The 20,737-nt window shown below is 40.6% G+C and overlaps 1 protein-coding gene across 3 annotated transcripts in view; it reads left to right on the top strand.

The window, feature by feature from the left end:
- The window catches only part of PPM1L (protein phosphatase, Mg2+/Mn2+ dependent 1L), a 108,493-nt gene that overhangs the window by 56,139 nt on the left and 31,617 nt on the right, over positions 1–20,737 (top strand). For 2 of the 3 annotated variants that reach the window (XM_056358275.1, XM_056358276.1), the window contains exon 2: positions 18,984–19,158. In XM_056358275.1, the coding sequence (XP_056214250.1) occupies positions 18,984–19,158 (175 nt within the window). The remainder of the gene's footprint in view (positions 1–18,983; positions 19,159–20,737) is intronic. The other variant, XM_056358274.1, reaches the window with a different exon arrangement.

Raw genomic sequence — 20,737 nt, 5'->3', positions numbered from 1 at the left:
TTCCTTATGAGTGGGACTCGGCCATGAGCCTTGTCTTGGACAACCATTATGAAACCGTCGTGGAAACCCTCAGGTGGGATGGGAATAACTGGGTGAAAAAGATCCAGATGGAATAATTAGCAGCAGGGGGGAAGGGGGAAGAGAGTGGCATTAAAGCAGGCAAAATTTCAAGAAAGCAATACTGTCAGTGGTGGTTATGTTCCTGACAGTGATGTGGATGGAGGTGTACAGAAACATGTCAGTAGAGACCCCAGCCCATGAGACCTTACCTGAGAGTCATCCCCAGTTATGCTGCTGATCTGCCTCTTTTGTTCTGGGCTGTTTTCTTTGATGGCACCTGCATGTTTTGAAATTTTACTTGAAATATGTCTGCTTGTTCATGCCTCTCAGTAAATCAGTTTCTGCTATGCAATCTGTACAGTTTCTTTGCCTCAAACTGTACCGGACATAGTACAAGCTTGGATATAGGATCTAAGTTCGAGGAACGTGTTGGTTTAATACAAGCACTCTGCAGAGAGGAAAAAAAGCTGTTTATTATACAAGGACTTAGAAGTACGTAGTAGCAAGGAAATCCATGCAATGCAGGAGAGGTGGAATTTGTAAAGCCTCAGGAGAGCAGACGTTACTCATTGCCTGTTCCGTGCACAGTCCTGTATGTGCCTCTGGTAGCAGTCCAGAGTGTATTGGTGGAGCCGACTTGTGGTACAGAGGTCCAGCTCAGTGTCCTTGAAGCTGTTACATCTTCTGTCAGTTGTGTGGCATGGAAAAAACAACAGGGGAGAGAACAGTGCTTGTGCAGATGGAGTGCAGGTAATGATGAGCGTGGGGAGAAGGAAATCCAGAGTTCATCCATCCTCAGGGGGGAAATACTGAAGTTAGGGGACAGCATGAGTCTGAAAGACAGGGCATAGCATCTTACTAAAGAGACCAAGTGCCTAAGGGTTTGGGGGAAAAATAGTAAGTCAAAAACTGAGTGACAAAAGGAAGATTTTCTACCATCCCTTTTTGCTGAGAAAATAATCTTGATCTCACCAACTTCCTACTATATACCTCAGAGGCTGTCAGCTAACTGAATCAGAAAAACATGAGTAATTTATTCACAAGAGGCAGATATTTCAATGAGGTTTTGAAAGTGAAGGCTGTAAGATAAGCTGCTTGTTAGCCGTGTTAATGTGGTTCACAGGGAACAGCCATATTATACTTAGCTGTTGCTTTTGATGAAAATCTTGAGTAATATTATTCTTCTCACAAGATGCATTATGTGCTGGAGTGCTGAAAAGTGATGATCCAAAAGATGATACATGTTCCCTGGAGTGAAGGATGCACAACTATTCTTGAGCTGATGGCTGCAGGATATACATAACACACTTTGTAAGAATAACTCCCTTGCAAATAAGCCTGGAATGAACTTTTCCATGAGCTGTGGCCCTGCACTCACCGAGGAGCTGTGGGGTGATGGTTGTGAGTTGTGGGTCTGACTTCTTAGCCTCTCTACCAGTGTGCTGTGCAACCTTGGCCAAAGCACCTTCTCTGTGTCTGAGATTTCCTTCCTGTGGATAGGACACACCAGGGTGGTGATGGTTCATTTGTCTTCCGTCGAGGCATATGCATGTCAGATTTCAACAAACTGAATATGCCAGGCATGCAGAAAGCAGTCCTCCAGATGTACCCAAGTGGAAGGGTTTGGGTTCATGTGCCTGAGGTCAATGGGTCAAAGCAGCAGTCCAGGTCCAGGCACGCTGCCAGCAGTTGTCGTTCTTCAAAACAGCAGTCTCCCCTCAAAATGAATTCACAACTAGCCTTAATGATGTATTGGGTTTCTCTGAATTTCAAATCTGTTTTTCTTTAGAAATGTTGGCTCAGGTTTGCTTAAATTTCTATTTAAACTCCTGGAAGTTAAAGGTTGAATATTTATGGGAACTTTCCAAAATATTAAGCTCTGTTGCATAAGTTGCCTCACTACATACTCCTGATAAAAAGGTATGTGTTTTTTTTGTCTCAAGGCTTGCCATGAAATCTGAAAACTTCAGACTGTGTCACTTTAATATACAAACAACGCTCAGCAATACAAAAGGCTTAAAATCAAAGCTGTGCTGTTATCTCTTCAGACCAGGAGCTTTTTCAAGGAGGTTCTAATGCAGAAGGAAAATAACTTCCAGTTGTGTCTTTGAAGTTTTTTGGTGTGATATCATGGACATTTAATCCGTGCTGTGGCTGCTCTTAAAAATCGAAAGAAATTGCAAAGTGAAGCAGTAAGGAAAAGAAGCTGTTTGAAAATTTAATCAGTCTCACTTGATAGAGTCTGCTAGTTCTGTCCCAGTATGGAGTAAACCTGGTCACGGCTACTTTAAGCCTGATGCCACTGAAATGTCCCAGTTTAGGTGTAGTACAGTGTCATGATGTATAGAGATTTAGAAACTACTAAAGTGATGACTACAACATATTCTTTAATGTTATCCTGAGACTTGGAGCGTGTGTTTGTGGTTAGAGTCAATGGAGAGGCAGCTGTCCCCAGCAGTGCTGCTTACTCACTTCTGTAAATCAGCGTATTGTGAAGTTACTTTCCGCCCTTTAGGAAAATGCATTCGAAGTTGCATTGAAATAACTTTACTTATTTCTGAGGGGTTTTTTTTTTGCCTGTGTGTATTTGGTTTTCTGGATTTGTGTTTTGTGGTTTTGTTCCACAATGGCATTAAACTCTGGCAGCTAATGCAGGAAAAGAGGTGTTTGCTGAAACACTGGATCCTAATCCCAGCCACAGGGTTTCAGCAACAAGTCATTTGGCTGAATAATTTCCTTGCTCAGCCCCCCTTTCTTCATCTATTCAGTGATGAAAATAGCCTGAAATCTACTTGACCTTCTGCCTTGTTAGTAAGTGTGATTAACAACCCCTTGTCCTAATGAGATACAGAAACAAAATTACTGTGTACTATCATATTTAATTAAATTGTGTTTCAGAAAACTGTCATTTAAATGGTAACTTATATTTCCCTGGCATTGGTTTCTCTTTCCTTCTTCTGACTTCATTCCCCTTTCCTTACTTTTCTCCCTTTAGTTAGTATCCCTTTGTCCTTTTTTCCTTCTCTTTCCTCCTTATTTTCCCTTCTTTTTTGTTTTGATATAAATTGGCTGGTCAGGCACTGAAGTGATATGAAGGATACAGAAATACCTCCAAAGGCAGATGCAATTCTGCTTTTGTTGCTGCCTCCATGAACATGTGCGAGCAAAGCATCGGAGCATGGCAGAGATCCAGGGTGGATAATGGGAACTGAGGGATGTGCAGGAAGGGCAGACACTCCTCAGAGAAAACAAGTGAACAAGTTGGTTCTCCAGTTAAGGGTAAGATTGAAAAAGGAGGTGGAAAAACCCAAAGGCTTCTCCTGAACTCTGCATCTCTTTGCTGGTGGTCCACTGCCTTTGCAAATGCCAGGTGAGAAGGCATCAAGGGCGAACGTGCTGCAGACAGCCACGTTGCTCTGCTCTACCACCATTGCAGCCCTGTGGCACGGTGCCCTGGGTCGTCACACCTTGGTCTGCACACTTTTCTTTCCAACCCAACACAAACTTCTCTCTGTGTGCAGGTGCTGCCCACATGACAGATGGGCTCTGTGCATGCATCTACCAAGAGCGTTAGCTGGTCCCCATGTGCTTACAGGCATTTGGGCTCAATAAGCAAAGATGTGTTGATCACACAGGCAAATGAAAGTCTTTGTTTATTCTTTAAATATGTGCATTTTTAGAGGGAAGAAAAAATAACATCCAAGCATTGGTGTTTATCCTAACTGGAGGCCTGATTTATGCCTCTCCTTCTCTCAAGGGTACTGCTCTCAGTGTTTATGTAGTGAAATGGCACTAGAAAATGAACATGCTTTGGAAACTATTTATGAATTCGAATTGGCTGCTTTTCTGTTTAATGAAGTCCCTGTCTTTGAGTCTGTGCCATTTAATTAAGTGGTTTATATAATTACTCGCTGTCATCAGTTCTGTCCACTCTGGAAGGTTTGAGTTTTCTTACTGAAGGTGTTCTATTTAATGCTGGTTTGTAAGTCCTTCAACTTCGGAGACAAAACAGAACACAAAAATGCAGAATCCCAAGGTAAAGACACTTTCTGTAGCAGGGCAGACTGAGTTAGGTGGGATGAGATGCTGCTAAGGCTGTTCTGTTTTTTCCTCAGTTGCTGATGTACCAAAACTTTCTCCTATTCTTCCTTTTAGGAAGAGGAGCTGCGATCCAATCTCTGTGTCAATACAGACAACATCTGTGTGCTTTTGGCAGAATACCTAGCCTGGCTCTTTCTTTGCTATAATCCTGGAGATATTTTGGGTTTATGAAAGTTCTGGCATTCTTTACATGCAGGTAGTACCTCTTCGTGCCCTCAGTGGCTGCTTTGTCTAACATCATTTGTAGCAGTGGAGTCACTAAAGCATCTCCTGCTTCAGAGCCGTCTCTGCATCCTTACCTATTTGAGCTGTTAATGTGTGTTGCTCATGAGAGGGAAAGTTTCCTTCTCAGCAGCGGTTACTTTGGTGGCAGTGTAGAGATTTCAGAGTAACCTGGTTATCCATGAGAGTTTATGAGTGGTGTCTTCCTTCTAACTAAATGGAGACCCCTGTGTGGAGCACATGTACGGTTTTTCCACTTGACCTTAGCTTTGATAAACTTCAGACAGAGCCTTGCTTTTCTTGCTGTAAACTTCTGGGGTTACTTAAATTGTTTTCCTTTTTGTTGTTGTTTTCTTGAACCCTCAGATGTTCTCTTGTTTCTCAAATTCCAAGCGTAAGAACTCAACATAGTATTCCGTTAAAAATTCCATAATAACTTTACTACAATAAATCCTTATTATTCCTCTATTTATACATCTTAGGATTCCAGTAGACTTCTTAAACACTATATTGTACCATAATCTTATGTTTCAGCTGCTTATCACCCACATGATCACAAAGTCTGATGGGCAAGAAAAATCTTTTTTCCTGGCAGACTGGTGTTACAGTAGCACGCACAGAGAGGAGACAAAAGTTTTCTTTATTCTTGAATGGCATTGGATTAGTTTTATGTAAACTGTGAATGCAGTGCTTTCCTCAGTAGCTCCCAGCTCATTATTTGCAACGTGGGTCAATACAGTGGCCTTTTTCAAATCTGAAGCAAGAAGAGGACCTAAGCAAAAGAACCATAATTGCATTTAAACAGAGCTCATTGAATCTTGTAGTTGTTATCTTCACAAATTTTAATTCCCATATGCATCACTAAAAGAAAATGTAATCAGGCCCCAGCAGTAAATTGTTTAAAGGACTACACGGCCACATTTTCCTCATTAACTGTTTGTGTGCAGGGTTTGTTCTGGCTTTTGAAGAGACAGCAGGGGACTCCAGTAAATACAGCTGGAACAAATCGCAGTTGTGTCATCTATTCATTAATCCCTCCAGCTCCTCAGAATGAACGGCACAGCAGAACTACTTGGATTAACCCTGAGGCTCTGCAGCTTCATGTACTTTCTCACACTGAAGTGGTTTATCTTGCTTCTTATCTCCTCATCACAGCATCAGATGTAACATGGGGCTCATTATTAATGTGATTTCTTAATACAGAATTTTTATAAGGTCACTCATAAGAGAAATAGGGACCTAAATGAAGGCTTAAGAACTGTTGCCAGCATTAGACTTAGGCTGTTTAGTAAAAGCCTTATCAGGACAGGACTTGGCTGTTGGGCTCCAGGGCACAACATCTGGTCAAAGCTTCTGCTCCAGAACAGAAGTAGGTGATGTGCAGCCTGCTGCTGCAGTGTTTTGGATTTGCTGGGGACATGCAGGTGATTTATGACTGCGGAAGGCAAAATAATAGTACTTTATATGTTGACACTCCACAGTTATTTGAAAATCCCTGTCTGTTTTCTGCTTGCTGAGCTTTGGAGTTTTGAAACTGTACTGGAATAATTTACAGAAATATTTCATTCAGGATCACTGGACTCAGTATTGGGAAAAGGAGCAATGGGAACCTTAGAGGTACCCTCATTCGTGGGGGGAAAATATCCCCAGAGCAGAAGGGTGGGAGCCAGCGTGTGTCATGATACTGTGCTTCCCCTATTCTTTTACATCCATTATAAAAACCCTTTTACATTTGCTTTTTAGAATGAACCATACCCGTCTTCCACACAGCTATAAAAGTGTAAGGCAGAAGGGCAGGACTTTTATTTACCTTCTTCCATGTCCTAGACCCTGAGAAGTGACTTAGACTGGCATCTGTGCACCTGCCTTTCTGCATGAGAGCCTGTAAATACAGGACAGCTTTGTATGAGCCATCTGTACAAATTACTTCAGCTAAAGTAATGGTCAGGACTGCAGCGAGCCTTGGCCTACCAGTCCTGACCAGCATCCCTCTGAGCAGGCTTCACACCACACAGTCAAACAGATGGCAGGTAGCAAAGGACACAAGCAATACTGGTATGTTTCTGCACTGTGCATCATAAGAAATTCAAATTCCCAGCTTTATATAAGGTATCTTGTGTGCTGGTCTCTTCATCCATCACCTGATAGCAGTGCCTTGCTCCGGCATGGAGACATCCCAGTAAGTACGAGTGCTCTGCGTGTGCAGTCCCCGCTCTGCGTGGCCAAGGTAGTACTGAGCTGAAGCTATTTAAGGAAGTGTTTGCTGAAACTGTGACTTTTACAAAGGGAACAGCAATGTCTTGTTCCTTATCTTCATTCCCTAGATGAGTTAAATTATTTGGAATACTTCTTTTTTTTGGGAGGGTGGGGGTGGGGGGTGCAAGGGGCAGTTAGAATAAGAATCTAAAATAGAATACAGGCTTCTGACCAGATGGTTGAATTTTGATAAAATTCTGAGCAGGTGAATATAGAGTCTTTTTGGTCTCCTGCATAACAAACTGATTCTTGGAGTGTTTCAGCCCAGACCAAACCTTTCTATTTCCTGCGATGATTTCTGCTTGGCAGAAAGTGATGTCTCTAAATCAGGAGAGGCCATTTAGACTGAAATATTCCGCTGTACTCACTCTTCCTTTGCTTGGAGGGAGAGAACAATGGCAAAGAAAGAACACTTCTTGCTATTTAATTGAGTCTAAGAGGCTATAAATACATTTTTCCTTCAGCTAAAGTAGTAGAATGAAAGGCTTCTGAAAAAACTGATTCTTCATAAACCAGCTCATATCCTGCTACTCTTTGGAAAAGCATCTGCACAGGAGCACCTGTGGAAATCCCCTAGAGTAGTTTTAAGGCACTTTAATTGCTGATGAAGGCTTTCATTTCAGGATCTGCATTGATGCAAGGTTACAATTGCAAAGTTTTAAGCATCAGTTTGTCGGGGATTGCACAAAGTTGTAGTCATTTTGCAAATCTGATTTTTTTCGCTTTCTGTGTTGAACCTGATGAGCTCAGTAAAATACAAAATGGAGTATTTTTCTGTATCCAAAAATGTTTGATGCTTAGCTTACAAAATGAGCAGTTCAATACTCTTGTGAAGTTAGTTGGTTTTATGACATTTCAAACATTATTTTCAGTGTTATTTCTTTCTCTCACTTCTGCTTTTTTATGCCAATATAAAAAAAAAAGATCCTCCATTGCTTCAGTTTGATTATAGTAATATAAAAAAATGTTTCAATTCGTCCTGGTTGGGTAAAGTTTTTCTCGCAGATCTTCAGTAGCTGTATAGGCATTTATATTTAGTAATCACTTGCGACCATAAATTGTAATTTGGGACTAGATTTTTTTGCACTGCTAACTGGTAATGGACAAGTATTTGCATGCATTTTTAAACCTTTTTTAACATTTCCTTATTTAATATTCAGCTCATCTATGTTAATAGTTACAAGCAATTAGCATAAAAATTCAGTTAAAACTTGAAATACCTATTTTTTTTTTTAGTACTTCATTCAAACATATTTTGCTTTGTTCCATTAGCTAAATCATGCCTTTTGGCAAATAGAGATATTAGTCTCATATGCCAAATACTAATGTCCTTTACATATGGCCATATGGATATGGTAGTCATAATTACTGCTTGTCTTTTGTGCCTGTGCTTGTGTGTCTTCCAGGATTTATGAAATACATCACTTTTACAATAATACTCAGCTTCCTGTTTGTTAAAACTAACAGGAGTGTTATAAAATAAATGCTCTGTCTGTGGCTAATTTTCGGTTTATTTTACCCACTAATCTTAATTCTTCTCCTAAAAAAGGCATGAATAATAATTGCCTTCCTAGCACAATTAAGATTCAGAGTTTGTGTCTGGTTATATGCAATTTAAGTGCTAATGCATTTTCTTTTACTAGGGTAATAATTCCTCTTATCTCATTATTCTTTATAGATTTACTAAACATTTTTTGGGTGCATATATGTAGTTGTCTAAACAGTCAGAATAAATATTCTAGGTGGAGTAGCCATCCCACTGTATTATCTACAAATATTTTCACAGTCAGAGGGGGTCTGAGTTTGGAGGTGTCTCTGGAGACCATCCAGTCCAGCCTTTGCTGCAGCTGGGGCTGGCTGGAGCAGGTTGCTCAAGAACATGTCCAGTTGGGCTTTGACTATCTCCAAGGATGGAGACTCCACAGCCTCTCCGGGCAACTTGCCTCAGTGTTTGACACTGCTCACCACAAAAAGAGTTTTTTCTTCGGTTTAAGTGGAATTTCATGTATTTCAGTTTGTGCCCAATGGTTCTTGGCCATTCACTGGGCTGAGCAGAACCTGGCTCTATCATTTGTGTTGGTACACAAATCCCCCTAAGGATCCCTCTAAGCCTGCCCTCTGCTGAACAGTCCCAGACCTCTTACACTCTCCTTGTATGACAGATGCTTCAATCCCTTGATCATCTTCTTGTCCCTTCACGGGACTCACTCCAGTATGTCCCTGTCACGTACTGGGAAGCCCCTCGCTGGACCCAGTACTCCAGATGCATCTCACCGGAGCTGAACAGAGGGGAAGCATCACCCCTCAACCTACTGGCAAGGCGCTGCTTAATGCAGCCTGTTGTGCTCTTGGCCCTCTTTACTTCTAGGACACATTACTGTCTCGTGGTGATCTTGTTGTCCACCAGGACCCTCCAGGTCCTTCTTCAACCAGCTTTCCAGCTGGTTGGCCCCCTAGTGTGTACTGGTGCTTGGGATTGTTCCTCCCCAGGGGCAGGGCTTTGCAGTTCCCGTTGCTGAACTTGATGAAGTTCCTGTTGACCCATTTCTCCAGCATGTCCAGGTCCCTCTAAGTGGCAGCGCATCCATCTGGTGTATCAAGTGCTCCTCCTAGTTTTATATCATCTGTGAAGTTGCTGAGCGTGCACTCTGTCCCATCATCCAGGCTCATTAATCAGAATATACTCGATTTCCTTGTGAGTAGGATTCCACTTCATGGAATCTAAGCATTTGATTGTTTTAACTATGAACCAAAGCATTTGATTGTTTTCATCAGTAATAATAGTTCTCATAGTGGTTAGCCAAATCTTACGAGAAGAACATGTGTTTTGACTTGATGTACATGCTATTTTGAATACTTTCAAATCAATAAGGTATGTATTAAAGGGATTAAACTTGGGTTATGTGATAGACTTTGGGATAATTATAAATAGAAATTGTTCAGTGGGTATATTCATATGGAGAGCCATCCTGGCTCTTGTAGGGATGTGACTTATTCTTATCAGAGATTGGAGAAGGGATAAATAATGATGTTCAATTAAAGATCCAGAGAAATTTGACTCATTTCTTGGGTGAAGACATGTAAGCATGCATTTCAGTATAATCCACTATCTAGTGGTGCGCAGTATAAGTCGTAAAAGATTTAGGGACTGCATGAACTGCACATGAGATCTCAAGGCAGTGGTGAGCCAATAAGCATAATGCAAATGGTTAATGAAAGTAAGGACGTGGTTTTGGTATTAGTAAGTCTTCCTCCGTGGTGTGTTGCCTTACTGTGATGATTACCCCTAAAGAACAATGTCGGAAAATGTGCTCAAAGGAGAACCATATGAATGCCTGAAAAGATTAGAAAGGGCGCGTCATAATGTGACATGTAATAATGTGCCATTCAATGAGTTCCATCTATGGAATTTATCAATGAGAAGATAATGGGGTGATTTGATCAATTTGCATGTATTTACATGAGAAAGAGGAATGTAGGTGAGCAGACATTTTACTTGATTCAGTGGCTGAAAGTCATAGATAATAGCAGATTCAGATTGGAAATAATGTGAACATTTTCTGTAGCATGTGAATTTCTCCTCTAACAGTAAGGATAATTAACTTCCAAGTGCTGTGGAAGATTCTCTGTCTCTGAAATAGTAATTCTGAAAAATATGCAACTTATTCATTCAAACAATGAGACAGGGAAGTCCTACGGTCCTGATTCAAGATGCCAGACAAGATAATCATAATGCTCCCCCTTGCCCTGATAAAATTAATCTTCTAATTAGACGTCCAGATTCCAGAGCACTCCTTGTAGCTCTGCCAATTGCAGTGAAATCTGACAAATGTCTCTGTGCTTTGTTTCTTTCCTCGTCTGTAAAATGAGTAACTGCTTGACTATATCACATGGAACCTATTTTTGTTAATTTTAATTAATTAATTAAAATCAATTATTAAAAAAATTACTTGTACGTGTATTTCACTAACCACTCCCTCATTGGAAGATGGAAAATAATTGTTCTGTATTTACTCTCACCTCTTCTGATCCATATCCTAGATTAACGAGTACCATGCCAACATTCGGTGCATGCACACTGCAGTGGCACACATTTCTATATGACTAATGGTGGGGGGAGTGGGAGGGAGAACAGAACATGTAATTTTTCCATTACAAATTTCGTTGACTTGCTTCTCATTCTAGGACATTTAAGTAAGTCTATTTAAGAAGTGAATGACAAGTGCTGTCTTAGGGAAGAAACTAAAAAGCATAATTTAAAGCCGTAAGTCATCATCATTTTTTATTTTTATCGTTTCTGTTTGGTGATAGGATTACTTGGATTGCTTGTAGCCATAAATCCACATATAGACTGTGTCAAAGAAGATCAAGCTCTCCATGCTCAAAGCATGAAGTCAGAGCAAAGCTCCCCAACAGATGGCCTTTTCTTTCCATTTCATGGACACTAGTTCTCACTGGGCAATTCATTATTTTCTACAGTTGAAGCAGCTGTGGATTACTGTAATTATGTATTTAATATATCTCTGACAATCCAGTATGAATACTAATTTGAACTTTATACATCTCCTTGGAATCAGGTTAATTTTCTCATGATTATATAGCTTCTGATTAACTAAAGATGTTTGTGAGGCTAATATTTTTCCTGCTACAGAAATAAATTGTGCATGGATTGCAAAATAATAGTGGTGTTTTCAGTGTTCAGTCTTGCTGAAAGTCCTAGGAGAGAATTTCTGAGTTCCCCAAACATTTTCAGATACCATGCTTTTGCTAATAACCTTGTTTTAAATTGTGAGTTTGGCTTTCCTAGGATACATATTGATCAATAGTAAATTATTTTCTTAAATATTTATTTTGGAGAAAAAAAAGACACTTTTTAATAGAAAATAATAGGCCAGCTGCACCAGAAGTTTCTATTACAGGAAAACTCTACTAACAGGTTTCTTTAGGCATGTTTGTCCTTTAAATAGCTCCTTGCTTTAGAGGGCAAAATGTTTGTCTTGGTGCCATTTGTAGATCTTGTATTATCCTCTTGAGAGTAGATTATGTTTTGCTATCGTATGTTTTCCTTTTGAATAACTATTCATAGCTTCATGTCCTTATTCCAAGAGGTTTGCCTCAGCAAAATCTCACTGACTACAGTGGAGTTATTTGTGGTTCATGCTGATGAAGGAGAGGCATCTGATCCTAAATACCATGTGTGAGATGTGGGAGTCAGGGCTGATATACGTATATTTCTCTGAAATCAGTTAAGTGGCACATGTGGGCCTGGAGGCAGAATTTTTGTGTCTGCTTCAATCAACACCAGCCTTTCCCACATTGTAGTGTGAATAAGTTGAGAAGGTGGTTTGTCTGCAGTAAGTTTAGCTCTCAGGAAGGCAGGAACCCAAAGTATATGCTTTAACCGTTTCCTTCCTATAGTATGTATCTGACAGGGCATCAGGATGCCAAGAAACAACTCTTGAAATGACAGTAAAATAGGAAAAAATACTTACTACCTGTGCTGCACCAAGTCTGAAAACAGGGTGGCTAGACAGAGGGAATATGCTCATAAAGTTGTCCTGGTTCACCCCTGGAAGAAAGGACATCTCTATTAGAATGAGGTGGGTCAGGGGGAGATTGACCTTCAGATCTTTTACTCTAATCTGGGATGTGATTTCATTAACCTAGCAATCTGATTTTAGAGCAATACATATATAAAAAAGTATTTTTTGTACTGTAATTTTTAAAAATAGACAGGAAAGCCTTATGTCATTGCTACAAAAAAATACATTTCTTGTCCACAACCTTATCATGCCATGGTTTTTCCCATCCTATTGGGAGATATCTAATAAGTGCACTGTTCCTAGAATAATGAATTGTGTGGGTGTTTTTCGGGTTTCTTAAAGATGTGGGTCCAGAAACCTGTATGTAAAATTATTTTTGCTACGGAGTACTACTAGTCTGAAATATGGAATGTGAAATTCCAAATGGGATCATTATGTATTTCAAATAGCACCTCTAGTTGAAATCTTTTCTGTGAGCATTGAAATGATTGAGCTGTGAATGAAGGTCGGATTCTGGCAGTGACAGGCATCCGTTCCCTGGAAGCACCAAACACACGTGTTGGGTCCAAAGCGACTCTGGAGATGCATCTTAATCCTGGAAGAGTGTCTGAAATGCTTGATCTGCATGGGATTCAGTGTACTAATTTACATGGTAGGCTATTTCTCTGGGATCCCCTAAGGCTTAAGAGAATAGCATGAAAGATTTGTCTGCGCTGATGATGTGATCAGTGGTACTCAGACTTTTAAGCACGGGCGTGTTTGCTGGAACAAGCAAGGGAGCATTTGCTCCCTAGACTGCAGTTTACAGGAACTGAATTAGCAGGTCTCCTTACACCTTGAGAGAACCACTTTGCTCTCTGCATCTTACAAATCTTGGTGCTTTCATGTGCGTAGAAATCATTTGATCTTTTATCCCATTTTTTCGGCATCAAAGTTAAACTGACGAGTCTGTAATTCCATTTCTCTCCCTTTATACTATTTTAAAAGTAGCCCCGATATTTGCCCTTTCCAAATAGCATCTCGCCATCCTCTGTGAATTTTCAAAGACAGAGGTCATTAAAGAGATTGTTTCAGCCCATTACCTATGTATACCTGAATGAATTTCATCTGGCCCAGCCAGATGGAAAATATCTAATCTTTATAAGCACTTTCCAGCGTGTTCTTTCCCTATTCTGTCTTGAGATCTTGGTTATTTGCCTCTGATATTAGCTGCTAGTTGAATGCAACAAGGTAAAGATAGTGAGTACTGTGTCAAAAACCCACATTAAATACTTCAGCTTTTATGGCATCATCTGTCAATATCTTTTCTACTCTGCTGAGCAGCAGAGCAACATTTTGCCTGGTTTTTTTTTTCTTTTATTACAAATGAACTTGTAGAATTTTTTCGTGCTACCTTGGCTAGCTCCAAGTCATTTTTTTCTTTAGTCTCCACTTGTTTCTCAGTGTTCGTTATTCTTTTATACTCACATACTATTCTGACTGTGTATATGTGTCCTTCTCGAGTCTGAGATCACTGAGCAGCTTGTGGCTTAGCCAGGTTAATTCCTGGGCGTTTTCTGCATTGGGATAGTTTTCATTCACATAATTTCTCTAAGGAAACATTTGGTCCCATACCTTCTTTTCTCCTTTGATGTGCAGCTGTTGGTCTTTTTGTACTGCGAAGCCTCAGAGATCTTTAAGTGTCCTTACTTTAAAGTCCTTTGTCTTTATTATGTTGTTTTCTCCCTGAAGAATTAATCGGCACTTTCATGCAAGTTGTCTTTTGCCTTCTTATCTTAGGGGGCTTCTCTGTGCTGGAACATCCCTCACCCAGGCTGTTTTTTGCTGCTATTACCAACACACTCCAAGGTTGCTGGACAACCTGTGCTCTGAATAATTTCCTATAACATATCTGAGTAGTTGCAGTACTTCATTACATCTTGTGCTTTGGTCGATTATTCCAGTTCCTGGTTAAAAACCCCCAACTTCTTGGTTTTTCATTCGGTATCTGATGGACCTGTGCTATGGTAGTGCCCTCTGCTTCTCTTTTTTACATGATGACTTTTGTCAGGGCTGTCTCCCATTTACAGACTGGACCTAAAAGAGCAAATACTCTCTTGATGTGCAGGGCGCTTCCTTATTTCCATAGCCTCTTTTCTTAGTAAGTTATCTGTATTAGTAATCTAGTCTTGTGAGTTATTTACCGAGCTTCTCTTACTGCCCATTTATATTATAGTTTTGATACTGTACTGATTTCCGCCCAGCTCCTTTTGTGTATTCTCCACAAGTCTTGTGGAGATGTCTGATACGGTCCATAGATCAGTCCCACTTTGCTCTTCATTGTGTTTCCTTCCCATGAGATTATCATGGCCAACACTATCTTCCATAGGGTTTACACCCATGTTCATTTGTTGTACCCCCCTCAGGCTTTTATTTGTCAAACTCACTTGATCCTGCTTAAAAAATATTTTCCCTGAGCTAAACCAAGAGGTGAACAAAGCTGATATTCCTCTTTTCATAAGGTGAACTCTGTTCTTGCCCAGCAGTTCATGGTGTGTTGTCTCTGAAGAAGGAAACTTGTCATAGCGACCTGTGTGTCTTTGGAAGGGAGGGAAATGTGTGAAAAGATAGGCAGCAAGATGTGATAGAGGAATCTGGATGGGTTTTGAAATCCTTCATTGGTGTACGTGCTACACCAGCAATACCACACTCTAAAATGGATCCTGTATTTTCCTGTGATCTCTGAATGTTTGCAGTAACTGGGCAGGCAGAATGAATTGTCCCAAGAATATTAAGACCATAAATTTGTGTTTTCCCTCCTTCCCCTGTAAATCATAAGAGCTGCTGCAGAGTGCAGGTCTGAGGCAATAAAGTCTCTGTCTTCCATTTTTTAAATTGGAAATCTGTGTTTATAAATAATGGCCATTCCATCTAATTAAATCCTTCAGTTGCTTATGTGCCAGCGTTCTGATCTTCCCATAGCTCTCATTTGCATTGCTTGTTTTTCATGGGGTTTTGAAGCTGCTTAACACTTGCCATCTTAATTAATGTATTTTGTCATAGAGTACTCCAGTCACTTCTTGCATGTTTACACACATGGCGTGTAGGTGCATCTTCGCTGTGTGCAAACATCTGCATGGAGAGACACATAATTCAGGAGCCAGTCCTGATGCTCCTCCTAGCCAACCCCACCGAGGGGTGAGCAGCAAGCAGATTCCCAGGGCATTGCCGCTTAGAGAGGGTTTTCCACTGAACAGTGTTTATCAGCCAGTAGCAGTTTAATGAGACCTGCATGAGTGTTTCAAGTGCCAGAAATATGCAAGGTCCCTGCATTTGCTTTGGTGAAAACCTGAATTTTAAAGGTCAGGTGGGTTGGTGAAGCCAGGCTGTGGGACATGCTGAGCTGTAGCAGCCTGCAGAACATGATGAGGATGTGCAAGGATGCAGCTGTCCCCTGCGCCTGTGGTAGCCTTCCAGACGCCAAATACTCTACCGAATGTAACTGTGTAAGGAGACTGCTTTGTCAAGGTGCTACTTGATTTTTGAAGTAGCTTCATAAAGAAGCCTTTAATTAACTGGTTTAGGTCTTTGCTTCCTCACATACAATGGTGCTCCCAGAAGGATGCACTTCAGAAAAGCAGAACAAATTTTAGTAGGCAGTTAGCATAATTTATAAAATGTCAATTTGTATTGGATATATATTCCTTAAAAATTAAAAAAAGTGGGCAAATTTGAAAGTTAAAGACAGATGCTGGCTGCATCTAAGGTTCAGGTTACTACATAGTGAGGCATTTCAGCATTTCCTGATGTGATTTTTATGTAGGGGTTTTTTTTAATGAATAGATAAAAATGTGATTATTTTTTGTGTGTGTGAATAAGCACTGCAAGTGTATTTCACTGTATGTAGATGTTTTAAAACTTATTCTATATGTGGAATATTAGTTTTCAATGGTAGGATGAAATTCCCTATAGCCAATTAAGGTGTTAAAAGTCAGTCTTTCATTTAATTTGGAGAAGGGTGCTTCACATTGAAAACAGATCCACAAGGGATGCTGCAGTTACAATTTTATAAAAGAAAAGGATAAATTTCTACCAGAAAATAGGAGGTTATTGTGACCAAGAGAGGTAGTTGTTCAGCAATGTGCATTTCTGCAAAGCTGTTGTTTTGAAGCAGCGATCTGTGGGAAGGTGCCTGCGTGAGCAGGACCACCATTTCTTTTGTATTTCTCACTGCTGCAGTGCCTATGGCTCCAAGTTGCTTTCTCAGAGGGGTGGTGATGAGGAAGGCTGACCAGAAAATATTGTACCACTAGTTGTACCTATAATTAATGGCTGAGGCCAGGCACTTTCCAGGAGCAGCTACATTTGTAATTCCTTCCTGCAGGAGTAAGAGGGACTATAGGGAGGAGAAGGATGAAGCTATTTTGAAACCTCAAAGTACTGAAATGGGTTTATTTCCCCTAACTTCCACCTGTGACACAAATATATATTAATGAAAATAGATATCCTGAGAGCAAGGGGACCCCTGTGCTGGCTGGTGGAGGAGCGGCCGAGCTGTTGGTGGGCTGCCCAGGGGGGTGGGATGCTCTGCCGGCAGGCTGCCTGTGAGCAGCATCCTGGCAAACGGGTCTCTGGACCGTGACCTGCTCCGAGGTCCATGTGGGACGGGTGCAGGGGGCGTTTCTGATCTGGTCAATGAGTGTTGTGGTCTGTGTGGTGAGAACTGCGGCAAGATGGAAGAGCATGGAAATGGTGGAAGTCTTTCTTTGATAAATGTTGTTTATTTTTTATTCACCCAGTACAGTTAGCTTCTTGGTTTCTTTAATTGCAAACACATGCATAAACATGCGCTCACACCCTCACGCTTTTTATTTTTTAATATTCCAGGTACTGGGAGTAACTTTTTAAAACCAAGATAGAATTGCTTTTGTACTGAATAGAATATAGCACTATCTGTCTCATCGCTGCAGTGCAGCTAAGGACGTAATTACTCAGATGTAGCTGATCACCTTTCTTGCTGGAAAAAGAGAGGAGTTTGTATCAGTTTCATCATTGCTTTACAGTTTAAATCTTTAATCTAGATGTAATTTGAAAGGCAGTGGGCTAAGCAAGTGTTGGCTTTTGCTTGTCGCTGAGGGGGAGAAACCCCGCCTGTGAGATCACACTTGAAGTAGGTGTAATCCTCTGCCTCGATGTCTATGGAAAAATTTGCCAGTTGGGCTGCACGTGGCTGGCGATGGCTGTCCATCACACCGACTGCGGCTGATGGGCCGGATGGTTTTCCCATCTGCTTGTACCCATCTGTCTCCTGATTTTCCCTTGGGCTGCAAGATCGTTGGGACAGGACGGGTATTTTTCCTTACAGCCAGTAATATATAAATATTCACGTAGCTGGCACTGTATTTCAGGAAATGAATATGTATAAATTATTCTTTTGTTTTATGCTTTTTAAAGTTGCTGCCTTGGGAAGAGCACAAAAATACTCCCCTGCAGAGTAAAAACCTCTTCTCAAAGGAAACACTAACCACAAGTGCCTGAACTTGGACTAAAATAATTGGTGTATCTTTTGGCCTTCCCTTGGAAGAAAATCACTATTACAAAGTAACATTAAGTATGCTGTACTCGTGTGGAGAGTTTGTTTGGTTTTTCTAGAATAATTTCATTTGTCTCACATGGCTTAGCTTGCAGAAAAATTGAACACAACTTTAGTGACATTTTAAGGTCGCAATTTAATTGGCAGTTGACTTTGGAAAACTAAATATAAATCCAGGAACAGCCTGTTGCTGAGTAGAGGTAACTTCTGGTCAGTCCCAGGCCTGAAATAATATGACCTTGTTATCATTTATTTTTCTCTTTTGTCTTGAGGTTGGCAGGAAAGCTGGAGCAGGGCAGCAGCCTGGGCTACATTCTCCCTTTTCCAGTTCCATTTGTATCAGAGATGGAAAGCAGGAAAAACCAACCCCAAATCCGTGCCAGAAAGAGGGACTTTCTAATTATCCCTTATAGTGGGAGTGTAATACTTGCAGGAGAGGGATGCTAATGCTTAAAAACCAGAAAGCTATCTTGTGTTGGATCTCCTTAGGGTGTCTGAGCCCAAGCCCCGAAGAAGAGAGCTGTTCAGTGGTGGCAGGGATCCTGGGGCACTCACACCTCTCCAGAGGCAGATGCTCTTATTAGTTACCACCATTTATGTTTTTGCACAAAGGTCCATAACATCGGTACAACCATGCCACCTTGTGTTAATTTCTGTTCCCTTATGGCCTGGAGCAGTCAGAGAAAAAAATGTAAAAGAATTTTCTGTGTGTGTATGCATGTGTGTATATGTATGTAATTTTTTAGTGCTGTTAAACATTCACTTCTATCTCCCTGTCTAAGCCTGGGTTTGTATCAATAGCAGGTGAAGTGATTCCACTCTTTCAGTTTGTACTTTAAAATTTAGAATAAAAACATTATATTTCATGATTATATTTTCAAAATATGTTAATGAATAAGTTGAGCTGTTGTGGTATGTATGTGTCTAGTCCAGCATAGGTAACTCCTTCTGAACTGCCATAGATTCCCTGCTGAAGAGTGCATTATGCCTCAGCTTAGAGGAATTTGGTCCATTATATCCCTGACTCCTTGGAAGTTTTGGGTGGGCAGGGGTCATTTTGGCAGAGAAATGACCTGTGGATTTTGCACCATGGAGTTAGAAGCATTGAGTATTTTATTGTGAGGAGTTACGTTGGAGAATGCTTTAAATTTAAAAAAAAAATACTATGGACTTGTGTTAATCTTTTCAAAAGACAATATTAGTTAAACTTTTACCTCTTTTGTACATAGTCAGCAGCAGAATACGTGAAGTCCCGCCTGCCTGAAGTCCTAAAACAACATCTTCAGGACTACGAGAAGGACAAGGAGAACAGCGTGCTGTCTTACCAAACCATCCTGGAACAGCAGATTTTATCAATTGATCGAGAAATGCTGGAAAAACTGACTGTATCCTATGATGAAGCAGGTATATTTTGTGTTTCTTTCTAAATTGCATTTTACTGAAAAAGAATTGCTCACTTTCAGTCTTTCTCCTGAATACTAGTGCTTGTGCTGGCAAATTGAACTTCGTCCTCAAAGGTATGAAGTGACTCAGTGAAACATTTCTTTTTCCTAAAATCAAGTTGAGATAGAAAATTTTCCACATCAGTGATTGCATACTAACTATCTGAAAGGACAGTTATTTTTCTAACAGCACTTTGTCCTTTGCAATGCACTGATGTTGACTGATGTAGCTGTGTCTCTTTATTGTCTCTGCAAGTGGTGCGACCTGGTTTCTGTGATTTTCTCCTTCATTGCTAACTTATTTTTGGGCTTACTTAGTTAAGAGTGTACTGGATAGTCACAGAATTTGATTTTTAAATGTGACATAATGCACGTGAATACCCAAAACTACTTAAATTGTTGAGCGTTGGAGGCATTTTAACAGTGCAGTTACAGGGGGGTTCAGTTTTGTTATTCACCTCTTAATAATTTGAAGGTTTTCTTAATTATAGCTAATACTACTTACTAGCATTTTGTTAAAGTAGTTAGAAGTTTCTTCTAGCTTTTAGATCCTTCACAGAGTTGTCTTGGTGCGTGATCTTCACAGTTACAGAGGAAAAAATGAGTTGCTCTTCATGTTTTCTGCTGATTTTCCAAACTAGCTACCCATATATGCTATACGCCTACTCCCCTGAATCTTCCCAAGTTTCTCAGTGTGTAGATAAATTGAAATTAATGAGGCAACCTTGCAAAGAAGGAATCGAACAAAAAGAAGAATTCATTATTTTACCACTGAATTAGTATTCACGGTAATGAGCGGACTGGCAATGCATATGGAAGTCTGTCTGGACGAGCTGTGTGTTTCTGCTCCAGGTGTGTGCATGTGTGGCTCACTGCACTCTCCCCAGTAGCACATCTCTCAGCATCCATTTCTTAGCTCTGTCTGAAAGATGTTGCTGTGTTTCTCCGCTTTAACCACATGTGGCTGAGAGCTGCAACACACCACTTCCTTTCATCTGCAGCCCTACCAACCAGCCTCAAGCAGCCTTGTCATAGAAAAGGAGAGTTTATACTTAGTATGTCCCCATTTGAGGGTTTTTCTTAATCCCTGGTGGCATTTTCTTGTTCTGTTATTCCCCTGACTGTACCTGGCACTGTGGTGGCCTTGGGGAGCTGTGCTGAGCTGTGTTCCAGGCAGAAGCCTCAAATTTGTAACTGGGTTTTTCATATTGTTTAGATCATGTTTTCCAGACAGCAGCCCAAATGGATCACTCTTTTGTTTGGTTAGGTGGTACCCTGCTAAAATTGCCATCATCTGAGTTTCTCATCAGTAGTCCAGCTCTGGAAAACCAAGCACTGACAAGCTGGTGTTATTTTGTCCTATTACTTTGTACTCAGGCTGCAGTGCCCTGAAGTACTTTAAATGCTCAGACTGCTTATCAACTTCGTTCAGACTTCTACTCAGACTCCCACTCACTAGCAATGTGATTCTCTTAAGCTACTTTGATCTCAAAGGCACTCGAGCAACTTAAAATGCCATTTGCAGACTGCGCATTCTGGGT

The sequence above is a fragment of the Falco biarmicus genome, chromosome 13, assembly GCF_023638135.1.
Source record: "Falco biarmicus isolate bFalBia1 chromosome 13, bFalBia1.pri, whole genome shotgun sequence".
NCBI classification, from domain to species: Eukaryota; Metazoa; Chordata; class Aves; order Falconiformes; family Falconidae; genus Falco; species Falco biarmicus.
Note: the sequence above shows the minus strand (reverse complement) of the source record. Positions and strands in the feature narration are given on the sequence as shown.